Genomic DNA, 11,859 nt, shown 5'->3' with positions numbered 1-11,859 from the left:
AAAAAAGCACTTTTATACGGGACGCATTTGCCCCCATTACTGTTTTAGCTCGTTTCGCGCCTCAATACGGAACCAATTTTAGAACGAGTGGTACCCATGAATCATACGCACACATACACATGGGGAAATAGAGCCCAGGTTGAAAAATACCGAAGTTGTCCTTTAAGACTTTGTGTCCTGCTCTTATAGATGTGATGGGGCCTTCATTGTCTTATAATCCACTCATGGTCACCAGAGAGGGCGAACTCCCTGATGGACGACCCTTAAAATCTGTTTTGAAACTCCAATCACAGAAACCCAAATAGACTTGATGGATATATAGATTTGGGAATGGAGAGAAGTGATGCTGTGTATAAACTACTGTGAACACCAATCATAGATATTTAACCAAAAAGCCCAAACAGAAGTCATGTCTCTCTGTAGTGGATTTCTTCAACATATCATCAGTTTAAAATAATGTTTATAAGCAGCTGTCATAAAACTGTGATGTCATCAAGTATCAAGCTGATAGGACGATACAAAGTATGTTTAAGCGGTGAAAGAGGGCCCAGGGTCTCCAGAACACCAAAGAGAAAGGGTTGGCATTACAGTATAAGAGAGTAAGTCAATAACTACCTGCTGCTCCCTTTTGTCCCTTCTCTCCATCCTTCCCATCCGGGCCATCCTTCCCAGGGGGCCCCATGGGGCCCATGGCCCCTGGAGATCCAGGGGCTCCGGGGTTACCAGCAGGCCCTGCTGGGCCTGGAATGCTGCAGACCAGCTGTGAGGAGTGGATGGTGATGTTGCGACCTTTCTTGGGCAAGGAATGTGTTGATTGAGAGAAGACAACTGACAGCAAACACATCATCACACATATCTGGAGCATGATGGTCACTGTGGAGCCACGAGAAGACGAGGGGGAAAAACAATAAATGTTTTAATTTTGTGAGTTAGTCGCAATCATATGATTCAAAGTTCAACCAAAAACATTCAATCTGCCCAAAAGACTGTACTGGAGAGTGGTGTCAGAGTACATGCAAACTATCTACAGCTTTAATCAGATGAAAAGACAGTTATTACCCTAATGATGTCAGTTTCATGCTATGACTCAGTGCTTAATGAGAAATATGACACATTAACAATGCACGAAAAACTCAAAGCAAAGAATGTCGCTTACAGCATGTTTTTGCAAAGGGAGTGTATCGGACATTTCAAAAACTGAGCGAAAGAACTCACCGGTTGAGAAACTATGACCCATGGGCATTTTTCAGCTCTATCCAAGTCCTTTTTCTGCACCAGACTACACAACCTCTCCTACATGATTTTCCAATAATCGGGTGAGATAGCATTCTTCAAGAGAAGAGCTGCAGAGAAATGTGCAGCCCAGTGAATCATAGTCCATAACATCCACCCTGTTTAGCAAGTAGCCTACACTGCCAGCGAATACTTTCACCCTGATGTCATTACATTCAAGTCAGTGCAGCAGTGGTGCACAGCTGAAGTGGTGACGCATCACTTGTTCACAAACTCTGTGGGAAAATAGGATGTTATATAACAGACATGATACATTGTAAAGCGCAAAGCCATCTAGGTTTTATAATTATGATCAAGTTACAACTTTGTGTATTTTAAATAGTCCAGAAAAGGATTTTTAATGCGCCAGACCAAACAGAACAACATGGTGGTCTGCAGTATAGAAGTGTATAAAATGCACAGTGAATAATACCAGATGTGTTTGTGTTTATTGCTGTGATGCAGAGCCAAGAGCCCAGAGACCAATAAAAACGTTCCAGCTGCTGGGAGAGGCAGTGCCTCGTGTTTAGAGATCTACTGTATTCATCTTTAACTGGAAACATGTGAACAGAAATTACAAAAGTGGTTGTTGTGTTGCAGGTTTCTATGGAAAACTATTAGCAACAACAAAAAAGATGCAATCACACAAAATTCAGTTTGTAACAGACCTGCACATCCTGTACTGTAGACAGTCACTGTCATAGAATGAAAATGAGTTGGAATAATATTTACATTGTGTGACAGTGGGGAAAAAGTATTCATCACCAAAAGCCAGAAATCTCCAAAACACTGCAGGAGAGTTAACTTCTAGATTTGGCCAAGGGACAACAGTTGATGTTAATGCTGATCAATGTATGGAAAATAAAAACTTTTCACACAGGACAAAGTATTCAGACAAATACGCAGTGTTTTATTATAAAAATGATGCATTAATCCCACTAAAAGAAGTTACGCTTCTCAAATTACTGCTGAGACTGAGCGAGGCTCCCAAACCTAAGAAAGCTGTAATATTTACACTTTATTTAACGTAAAATTGTTTAAGGCCCCGATAACACAGGAAGAGTTTTGCAGGTTGCAAAATGCAAGAGGCACTGCACTGCCTTTTTTTTTTAAAAATATATTGAATGCCACTAGTTTAAAAAAAAAAAAAAAAAAAAAGCTTGTGGTGCCTTCTTATTGTTGCCAGGCAACCACCCCATCACGTCCTTGTACAAACCTACCCATGACATCAATCTACCTTTTTTTTCCCCCAGTAATTAGTATCTAGTTCCTAAAATGTTGAGGCAGAGGGTACTTGCTGTAGCTCTGGTTGAGGGTGAGAGGCTGTCAGCAGATAGTGTGTCGGTCACAGGGAAACAGAGATCTGTGTGGGTACATGAGACCCTAAAAAAGAGGGTGGATCACGGGTAGTACCACCAGTTGGTCCAGGAGCTTCGGCAAGATTATGGCCGTTTTCAGGCATATTTTAGGATGACTCAGGGGCAGCTTGACAACCTGCTGTCTATCCTCAGGCCGTATAGCTCTGGGTAACCAGCAATCGCTACCACCAGTTCCTCCTCCTTTGGTAACCAACTGTTAACTTGTTGTCGTGACTGCAGCAGAAGGCCCACCCCTAAAATCATCTGATTGGACAATGGGAAAAAAGATGACCAAAAGCAAAAATGCCTGGTGCCTAGAGCACAGACACGTGAGGCGTGTCACAACGCAAAAAACACGAGCAAAAACCTTCAATTACAAAAAGGCGCCTCCAGCTACTACAATGCTTTCTGAGTGATCAGGGCCTAAAGGTGCAGCCAGCTATTCTAATACATTACATTTTTTTTTTATAAAATTTGGTGAATATCTCCAGCTTTCAGTCCAGAGGGAACACTGTTTAAAAAAAAAAAAAAAAAAAAAAGTTTTGGTGTTCATACACAGTCCTGGCTCATGGTGGCTCAGACCGACATACATAGTATTCTAGCCAAATGAGTGTTGGTGCCCCTGCACAGGACATGAAAAGGCCGTGGATGTATCAAGAGAAAGGCAGTGTGAGCCAGAGTGATGCCTCTGAAGAAGCAATGACAGAGCACTGACAGGAGGGGTGTTTCTGCTGGGTGTTTAGATCAAATATCAACAATCTTTCTCCAGAATTACTGACGCCATCTTTATGTTAAAACAAAAAAAAAAGTTAAAAATTAAATTAACAAAACCTTGTACACAGTTTCTTCCACGTTAGTAACCAAACAGAAGCCTTCTGCTGTATGTTTATAAAATCAAAGTTGAGTTTTTCGGTCAGAAATGTTTTTTTTCACCGAGCAGCAGCTCTGGTAAGAGTCCTTAGGGAGAGTTCGAGGAGTCAGCAGGTCACTGTCCTAGGAAGGAAGCCATGGGATCATCTGGCCGACAGCGTTTCATGCGGAAGGCCTCCATCTCCTCCTCAGTGGGCGCCTTTACTTCCTGCAAGCTGTTGTACGGCCTCTTCCTCTCATCTATCTGCATTATTGCCTCAAAATGCTTGGCCCGCTTGTCCTCTGCTTCCAGTGCCTGTGAACACGAAGCAGGTTGGAGGTCAGTCACAGAGAAATCAGCCACGCCAGAGATACAGATGAACACAGAACCACTTTCTGCCATCTAAAGCACAAAAATAACTTTACCTTCTTCAGCTTCTCCTTCTTCTTCTCTTCATCTTCTGAATCGCTGTCAGAGCCGTGCTTCTTGTTCTTCTTGCTCTTCTTTTTCTTCTTCTTCTCTTTCATCTTCTCTCGATGCATCTGGGGATTAAAAACAGTGACACGATTACCATACAATGTATGGGTAGAGGAATTTTTTTTTTTTTTTTTTAAATCGGCAATTAATGCATCACAATGTGACCAGATGGTCGTAGTTGATAGAAATGCAGCATAGTGACAACAATGACAGAAAGACTGGTTGTCACTGTGATAAGGAAATCCAGTGCAGTTCATACACTGCAGAACAGCTGCCGAAAGTGTCTGCAAATTGGGGAGACAATGAGGTCCAGGAGCCCCTGACCCTCCGAGCAGAAGATGAGATCGGCCAACCCACAAACAATAGGGACAGTAAATGATTGCTATTGCCACGTTAATGCCATTGTTACTGTTTATAAGGCACTGTCACTCATGCTAGAGGCCGAAGCTGTTGTGTTACATGTCATGCTAGTCATGCCTCTTTTGCCTCTGTGGTGTCAGCATGTGGTCTAAAATCACACACTGGGGTGGCGTGATGTTGCTGTCATTTGGTTCTGTGTAAAAACGCAAAGGCTTAAAGAGTGGGACTTAAAAGTGGCCCTATGGCATGGCCCCTGTGTAAAAAAGTTTATGCTGTAAACGTAGCAAGTTGTCACACAGTGAGAAAACAAAATCACATACACAATTTTTTTCCATCAATGTGCATTGAAAATTGTTTAATAATCACATCATAGCCCTCTGAAACAGAATCGAATCATGAGGTGCCTTGAGATTCCCACCCCCTATACAATCAGAACTACATTTACACCGCCAGCAAAAACACAAATATGATCATCAGCCTGAACTGTTAAAAATGTTCTTTTCAGTGTCACTTACTTCCAGCAGAGTCTTGGGCTCTTCTTCCTCCTGTGGCTCCTTCAGTCCCTCTTCGAATGGAACACAGTCTGAGTTGTTCTTCAGGTTATGAGGGAAACAAAAACAGAATGTAAGTCACAAAAGCTAAAAAACCTCATGTACCGTGTGTATCAAACAGAGCATCTGAACTCTTTTATACATTCACTTACAATTCCAATTCCAGTCTCTCCTGTGCAGTAACTCTGTTTGACCATGGAGTGACAGCACTTGTATCCCCAGAGGCCATCCTTCCAGTAAGAGCCCCAAATACACTAAAGACAGGAGAACTGTTTTAGAGCACAAAATGCCACAAAATACAACAAGGTGTTTTTCCGCAGCGTATTCAGCCGTCCTTACAGTGTGGTTGTTGATGAGCACATCCTCCTCGTACTTGGAGCGAGCCACAGCCTTCTCGAGCCCCTTCAGAACAGCACCGTGACGAGAGTACTCCACGTAGTCTTCTGTCTGAGCCAAGAGCAGCTCCCGTGGCGGTGCATCCAAGTGCTCTTCACCTCCATACTGATTGTCACACACACAAAAGCACAAACATCATCAGTGAAGTATTCAGCCAGTTTGAATACTTATGCATCAATCTGGGGCTAAGAGACGCATAAACAGCTGTCAGCTGTGTACCTTGTGTAGAATGCTGTCCCTCTGTTTCTCTTTAAAGTCCTCCTTCTTGACCTTGAAGGACCGGTGCAGCAGCTCCAGCTTAGTGGGGTCGGCCTGCAGATGCACCTCAGAGCCTCTCTCGTAGGCCTCCCAGGCAAACACTGTCACAAGATGAAGCATTGACTATTATTCACATGGTACAGCACAAATACCTGCTACATACCTGTTTGAGAGGAGATGTCATTCGTGTGGTCCGTCCGGAGAATTTATCAGATTTAACCATGACAAAACTGATCAATCCTGCTTTTGGTGTCTCATCTCATATTTATCATGATATATTAGAACAGTTTCCGTAACATTTACCATCTTGATTATTTTGCATTTTGCTTGGTATATCTTTAAAGTCATTACAGGATTTAACTTTTCAACATAAAAGTAGTAACCATCGGTTGGGGCAGGCTTTACCTTCTCAGAGTAGCCTTCAATCCAAATATCGCCGATGTTATAGTCTCAGGTAATGCTGGATTTATTTATTGTTTGCATCTGCTTTTCATATCTGTACATTATTCCCTTTCTTGATCTTGCTCAAATCAGGTTTTGTGGCCATGTGAGTCACGCACACAACAACTGTAACCACTTGACTTGTGACAGCACATGCACATTTGCAGCTGTGATGTAAAACGCCACATTGGTTGAGAAAAAAACTTAACTGCAACATAGAGGCTGTGATGCTACCAACAGTGCTTTTACATCACTGATGTATCAGTAATCCCAGCAGAGACTGTAACTCTCTTATCACTGCAGTAGTGAAAAATACTTGGTGGGGTTGCAACAGTTTGTGTATTCGTACCAAACTGTCACGGTCCAGAATATACGACATGTAGATTAACGCGTGTAATGTGGAACCAAAGTTCACAAGCACAAGTTCTGCCTGCAAACTTTTAGCCATACGGCGTTAGCAACAGATGCTAAGCTTAGCACAACAAGCTGATTAGCGTGGGACTCAGTCGCACTATGGCGAGCGTAAAAGAAACATTGAAGTCTGTTGCTACAACAGCAACAGAGAGAGAGTTTTGTAACGTTATAAGACGAGGACGGTGTGTATGTGTTTCTTCATGACTCTGGAGCATGAGAATGGAAACACATCCAACATGCTAACACACATTTGACGGCATCACCCAGCTGTGCCTATCACCAGGATGGTAAATGTTTGGGTTACTGAAAAACTAACTGAAACACTCCTCCTAATGAACAAGTTTTATTCTTCATCATTCTATTTGTTTTAGTATTTAAGTTTCATGGCATAAAAGATGCGTTTCATTTGTTTTTTTTCCAAAATGTTTGCACAGTTTAATAAAGAAATGTTTCTTATTTTTATATGAGAATAGTTTAGCAAAGTTGCCAGTGGGCAAAATGCGATCTCAGTCCCCAGCTAGAGGATTTTGTCTCTTTGAAACTTTGACCACTGTCTATATTATTTTAAAAAACAAACATATCTGTATGCATTTGTCTTTATCCCCGCTGCACTGAATTCGCACCAAACCATCACTCCTAAAATGGGGCATAAACCGAACTGTGACTTTTGTCTAATGTTACACCCCTAATAGTTAGAGAAACAAAAAAAATCCTATAACTCTGACTTTGCAGTATCAGGGATGAAAAATACCCTGTTGGCTTACACTGTGTTTGAGCCATGGTGATTGTGTCCCCACTGTAGCGAGCAAAGTTGTCTCCAGCATAGCCCACCCTGTCAGACAAAACAGTGTAAGAATTATTTCAGTGTCAGCAATGGTACTTTTTGAGGCATTGGGAAAATAGTAGCAACAACTTACTCGTCTGGATTCATGCCAGTGTTGGAATACGGATTCTCTCTCATAGCTCGAGTCTTTGGATCATAATATGCTGAATTCGGATCCAAATTCCTCAAGTACTGTGAGAAACAGACGAGAAGTCCCGATTATTGGGTGTCTGTGAGTTAGTAAGAGAGCCTCACCTCTCTCTTAAATCAAAGGCTGGAACAGTGGACATTATAGGCAACCAAACATGGTACGTAGAAGTATCGTCTCAGTTAGACAGCTAGGACTAAAATAGTTGAGCATGTGCAACAGGCCTGTGTTTCCAGATGTGCCTCTTACTTTGGCCGTGTCTTCTCTGATACGCAGATTCCTAACAGTGATTCGTCTCTTGGAGTCAAAGTTCTGACCAGGCATGTCGATGTCATCTGCATATTTATCTTCATCCTCATCCTCACTGTCATGTTCCCGCTCCTGAAGAGAAATGATTCAAAGACTTAAATGTTAGTCTTCTAAACAAGAGACTTCCTGTTATCTCTTAAATGATACAGCAGTGCAATCCATTGTTATTGTGATAGACACTTACAGCCTGGTCAAGTTTTCCAGAGGCCAACTCATCCTGAAGCTTCTGTGCCTTCAGTGTCCTCTTGGCCTGAGAGTCAGAAACAAAAAGTCAGATTCATGAGGTAAACAAGAAGGAGACATCACAGTTATAATGACACCAAAGTTTGTTTTTCTTTTCCTCAATAAAGTAAACAATCTTAAGACTCCTCTGGTCTGCTTACCAGATCTACTTTGGCGTACTCTTCCACGATGCGCTGATGTTCCTCAGGATCATACCCGTTCCAGCGATCTCGCTTCCCATCATAGTCTAAGTCAAGCGTTATCTGATTGTGTTCATCTGGAGCTATGCCGGTGCCTGTGAATTTCGCACCAACCTTTCTGGGTCGCTGATGACAGAAAGGTGAAGATCAGAGGTTAACGTTATTTGTAACAAATATAACGTTCTCTTAATGGATTAGAAAAGAGTTAAAGTCCATCTCTACTGGAAGATGAAAGATGGCTTTATCGATTTTACCTCCAAGCAGTCTTTCTTCTTGTGTGTCATGGCACCACAGTTTTCACAAGCTCCCTTACGATATTTTGTGACAACTGAAGTCTGTTTGGAGAAGAAAAAAAAAGAGCTTTCAACATTTAAGTTAATTTGGAATGGCTGTATGAAGATAGCTCATTGACGTCCCCCTCACCTCTTGCACTCCTCTCTTGTACCACTCTCCAATGGCTGAAAATTGTGGCTCTTTCTCACTCTGTGGTCTCTGATGCTTTAAAGTGGGTCTTTTGGATGGGTCGATGTACCAAGGCACTGATGAAATGTACTGTGGGATGTGAGGGTTAATGTCCCTGGAAAAGAAAGGAAGCAGCACATGTTGATCACGTTAATATTACAACAGAAGCCTGATTGTAAATATGACGATAAAAAGGGGCACGTTTGGCTTTGGAGGAACTCCGTCATGTCAGAGAAAATAACATAGAGAACTATCTCACCTTCAGCTTGGAGACTACAAACCTATAACAGACAGCCTGTGTTACAAACTGCAGACATGAAGACAATTTCATTCATGCCTGAAGAGACGAAAAGCTGGTGCCAGTGGGCCAGTCTGCCAGCTTTAATGCTGTATGTTGGTTGCAGTTTGATAATACTCAAATTGTGGTGTACCAGAGTTGGTTATCTAATCTAAAACATGTTGCTTGTGTTGTGTCTTTTTATTTGGATTGGAAGGTAACCTGCTGATTTAGAATTGCTTTGTTTAGTTAATGTTTTGAAGACTTTTGTGTGCCTATATTTATTTATTCATCTTTATTAAAAAAAAAAAAAAATCTTAACTTTTGTATATACATATATTCCCATTTGTCTTGCTCCTTTTTAACTCCCCTCATCCTCCGGGAATAATCAGGAACGTAACAATGTCAGATGGGAAGGGTGGTAAAGAGGAGAAAGATTCCCATGTTTACATCTTGTGGGTGATCACTAGGGGTGTAATGGTACACCGATATGGATCGACATATAGATTCAGTGATCAACAATGCATTATCATCGATGCAAAGTGAAAACATTAATACATGTCGTCATCTTTAAGATGAACCTTTATTCTGACTTTTCCATATCATGTCTGTGTCACCATTTCAGTCCAAACACACCTTCTTACTAAACACTCAAACAGAGCTAGCAGCTTAGTGCCAGGCAGATAATGGTAAGCAGCCAGGAGAAAGACAATGAGGATATTTGTTGATATTGTCTCATATCAATCTCAGGCCGCTAAATTGAATCATTATATCGTGGCAGACTTTGCGATATCAGTAAATATTGTATTGTTGCCTAGGAATCAATGTAATATAGTATTGTAATGAAACTTGTGATTTACACCCCCAATGTGCACCAACTCAAGATGGCTGTATGATGGCAGAGTTGCAAGGGTCAAAAATATTCATTTGGATGTAATATCCTTGAATAATGGACTTTGGCTTGTGAGGCATCCATGTTTGTTTAGTTTTAAAGAACTTCCGTGTTATTAAAAGGTGGAGTCTGCGATTCTAATCCAACACACCTTTTACCAAATTCAGCGAAAATCTCACTATAAACTAGCTGTACGTTTTGTGAGTACACTATCATACTATGTTCGTGCACAGGACAGAGGACAGGCCATGGTTGTAGAAAGACAAATGCAGTGGGAGCGAGATGGACGATAACACAGAGGTTCTGAAGGAGATCTGACAGGAGGGGTATATTCGTTTGGGCATTGAGTTCAAATACTACCCATCTTTCTGCAGAATCACCGAATCCATCTTTACGGGCAGAGTTGGACTTTTGGGCTTTCCAAAAATCTGAGTTTCGTTGTCATAATTATCACTTGAATGATGAACACTATCAATATAAGTCAGATGCAGTGATTATGATAAATCCTATGTGAAATGAGTGTGACATTTCCACGCAGGGAATGTCTAATGCTATCAACTGAAAATTAATATCCAGTGATTAAGGAGGTGCAACAAATTAGGTAGCAGTGTTGTTAAAAATATGTATTTATTGATACATATAGATTCTCAATATTTGAAACCGTTTCAATTCTCCTTTTCCACAGTATTGATACACCGCTGCCTGCAGTGCTTTCTTGCTCTCTCTTATTGTTAATGTTTACTGAAGTCATTCTCCTGTTTTCTGCTACTAACCAAGGCAAGAAAAGTTGCTGCTGTCATGTTATGGCCTTGTTATATTTATTTTTAAATAAAATAATTACAGTTTAAGCATGAAAATAGTATCTAATATCTGCACACTAATGGAACTGCAATACTAAATCACTGATTATATTTTTGAGAAATGGTATTAATTCACTTGTCACTTCTGGTTAGACCCTTTAAATGCCCAGGTACTAACAGGTTTTAGAGCTGGAGCTTTTTTTTTTTATCAGACACTCTAATGTCCCTCTCTGTGCAAACATAAACTTACTTCCCCTCCTCGTCCACCTCAGCAGGAGCGTTTCCAAGCTTCCTCTGCTCCTCCAGCTCCTTCTTCTTTCTCCAGTCCTCCCTGGTCATCTTCTTGGGCTCATCCAGGCCCACGATCCCCTCCGTGCTGGCCTTAGTCTGCTCGGCCATGGCTGTACCTGCCAACAGGAATACAATTTATTATGCTTTCAGTGCAGCCGTGTGACACAGCCAAGTGTTGAGTGGAAACATATCTGTCCTGAATGTACTCCCGTATAGTTCCCTTTGTCTTGCTAATGCTCACCCAGGAATGAGAGTTGACAATTAACGTTATTAAAGTTAACACAGAAGCTAACGTCACTCTCACGTTAGCTAACCCAACGTTAGCTGTTTACCAGCTGACTGACTTGCACGTTTAAAAAGTATTTTTATCTCTTATGAACTGATTAAATAGGTAACTTGCTTACCTTATTGAGATCCAACAATACCAAAGCGGTTGATGTTTCCTTAGTTTTCTATCCAACTCGCTCCGTGTTTGAGTTTGTCCGTTATGTTTTGGACAGGTTTAGACTAACACACGATAGTCGCCATTTTACGTCAACTGCAGCGACGTCACGTCATTTCTTCTTCTATGGTGGTGGAATCATAAATGTGATGTCACTGCTGGAAAGAGCGGCATCTAGTGGCCACATCACGATGCACCGCCTCACCAGCAGGACAAAGCGGTGTAAAAACAGCTTTGTTCCAGCAGCCAGTGAACAAGTCGTAGCCACACTGCATATATAGAAGCAACGTTCATTTATTTATCCATTTAACATTCTTTATTTTGTTTTACTTTAGTGGTTTAGTGATTGTAGGATCCTTGAGCGCTGTTATCATGTCTGTATTGTTTGTAAAATGTGTCAAGATGGATACATCATCTACTGCAAACTACCCAGTTACAAATAAATTAACCTGCACACTGTTATTTACATCATCGTGTAATGTTAACCATACTTTTTCCTGTGTGGTACATGGCAGATATTATTTAACTTTTCCACAATGCCTCTGAAATGTAAATTATGCTCCATTTACACCAATAACATGGGGGCACAAGCACACATTGACCTGCCAACAGTGCA

The 11,859-nt window shown here is 41.3% G+C and overlaps 2 protein-coding genes across 2 annotated transcripts in view; both read right to left on the bottom strand.

Annotated features, from left to right (window-relative positions):
* c1qtnf2 (C1q and TNF related 2) overlaps positions 1–2,026 on the bottom strand; it is a 5,228-nt gene extending 3,202 nt beyond the window's left edge. The window contains exons 1-2 of the mRNA XM_050042951.1: positions 1,216–2,026; positions 616–873 (exon numbers count right to left, since the gene is read on the bottom strand). Of these exons, the coding sequence (XP_049898908.1) occupies positions 616–873; positions 1,216–1,243 (286 nt within the window). The 5' untranslated portion in view covers positions 1,244–2,026. The remainder of the gene's footprint in view (positions 1–615; positions 874–1,215) is intronic.
* Positions 2,027–3,147: 1,121 nt separating this feature from the next.
* On the bottom strand, positions 3,148–11,354 carry slu7 (SLU7 homolog, splicing factor). Its single transcript, XM_050042939.1, has 15 exons — positions 11,206–11,354; positions 10,761–10,917; positions 8,503–8,656; positions 8,334–8,414; positions 8,041–8,205; positions 7,842–7,907; positions 7,598–7,729; positions 7,295–7,392; positions 7,142–7,209; positions 5,484–5,623; positions 5,208–5,369; positions 5,021–5,122; positions 4,833–4,910; positions 3,906–4,022; positions 3,148–3,795 (listed from the first exon to the last, which is right to left on the bottom strand). Exons 2-15 carry the CDS (start codon positions 10,907–10,909, stop codon positions 3,616–3,618), a joined length of 1,692 nt encoding a protein of 563 aa, XP_049898896.1. The 5' UTR covers positions 10,910–10,917; positions 11,206–11,354; the 3' UTR covers positions 3,148–3,615.
* Positions 11,355–11,859: the final 505 nt, after the last annotated feature.

This window comes from Epinephelus moara, chromosome 4 (genome assembly GCF_006386435.1).
Source record: "Epinephelus moara isolate mb chromosome 4, YSFRI_EMoa_1.0, whole genome shotgun sequence".
NCBI classification, from domain to species: domain Eukaryota; kingdom Metazoa; phylum Chordata; class Actinopteri; order Perciformes; family Serranidae; genus Epinephelus; species Epinephelus moara.
Note: the sequence above shows the minus strand (reverse complement) of the source record. Positions and strands in the feature narration are given on the sequence as shown.

Coding starts and splice junctions, on each gene's coding strand:
- slu7 (XM_050042939.1), bottom strand. CDS start 10,909: ATGGCCGAGCAGACTAAGGCCAGCACGGAGGGGATCGTGGGCCTGGAT. Junction 5,370..5,483: donor GGGACAGCATTCTACACAAG/GTACACAGCTGA, acceptor TGTGACAATCAG/TATGGAGGTGAAGAGCACTT. Junction 3,796..3,905: donor AGAAGGAGAAGCTGAAGAAG/GTAAAGTTATTT, acceptor TCGTGTTCACAG/GCACTGGAAGCAGAGGACAA.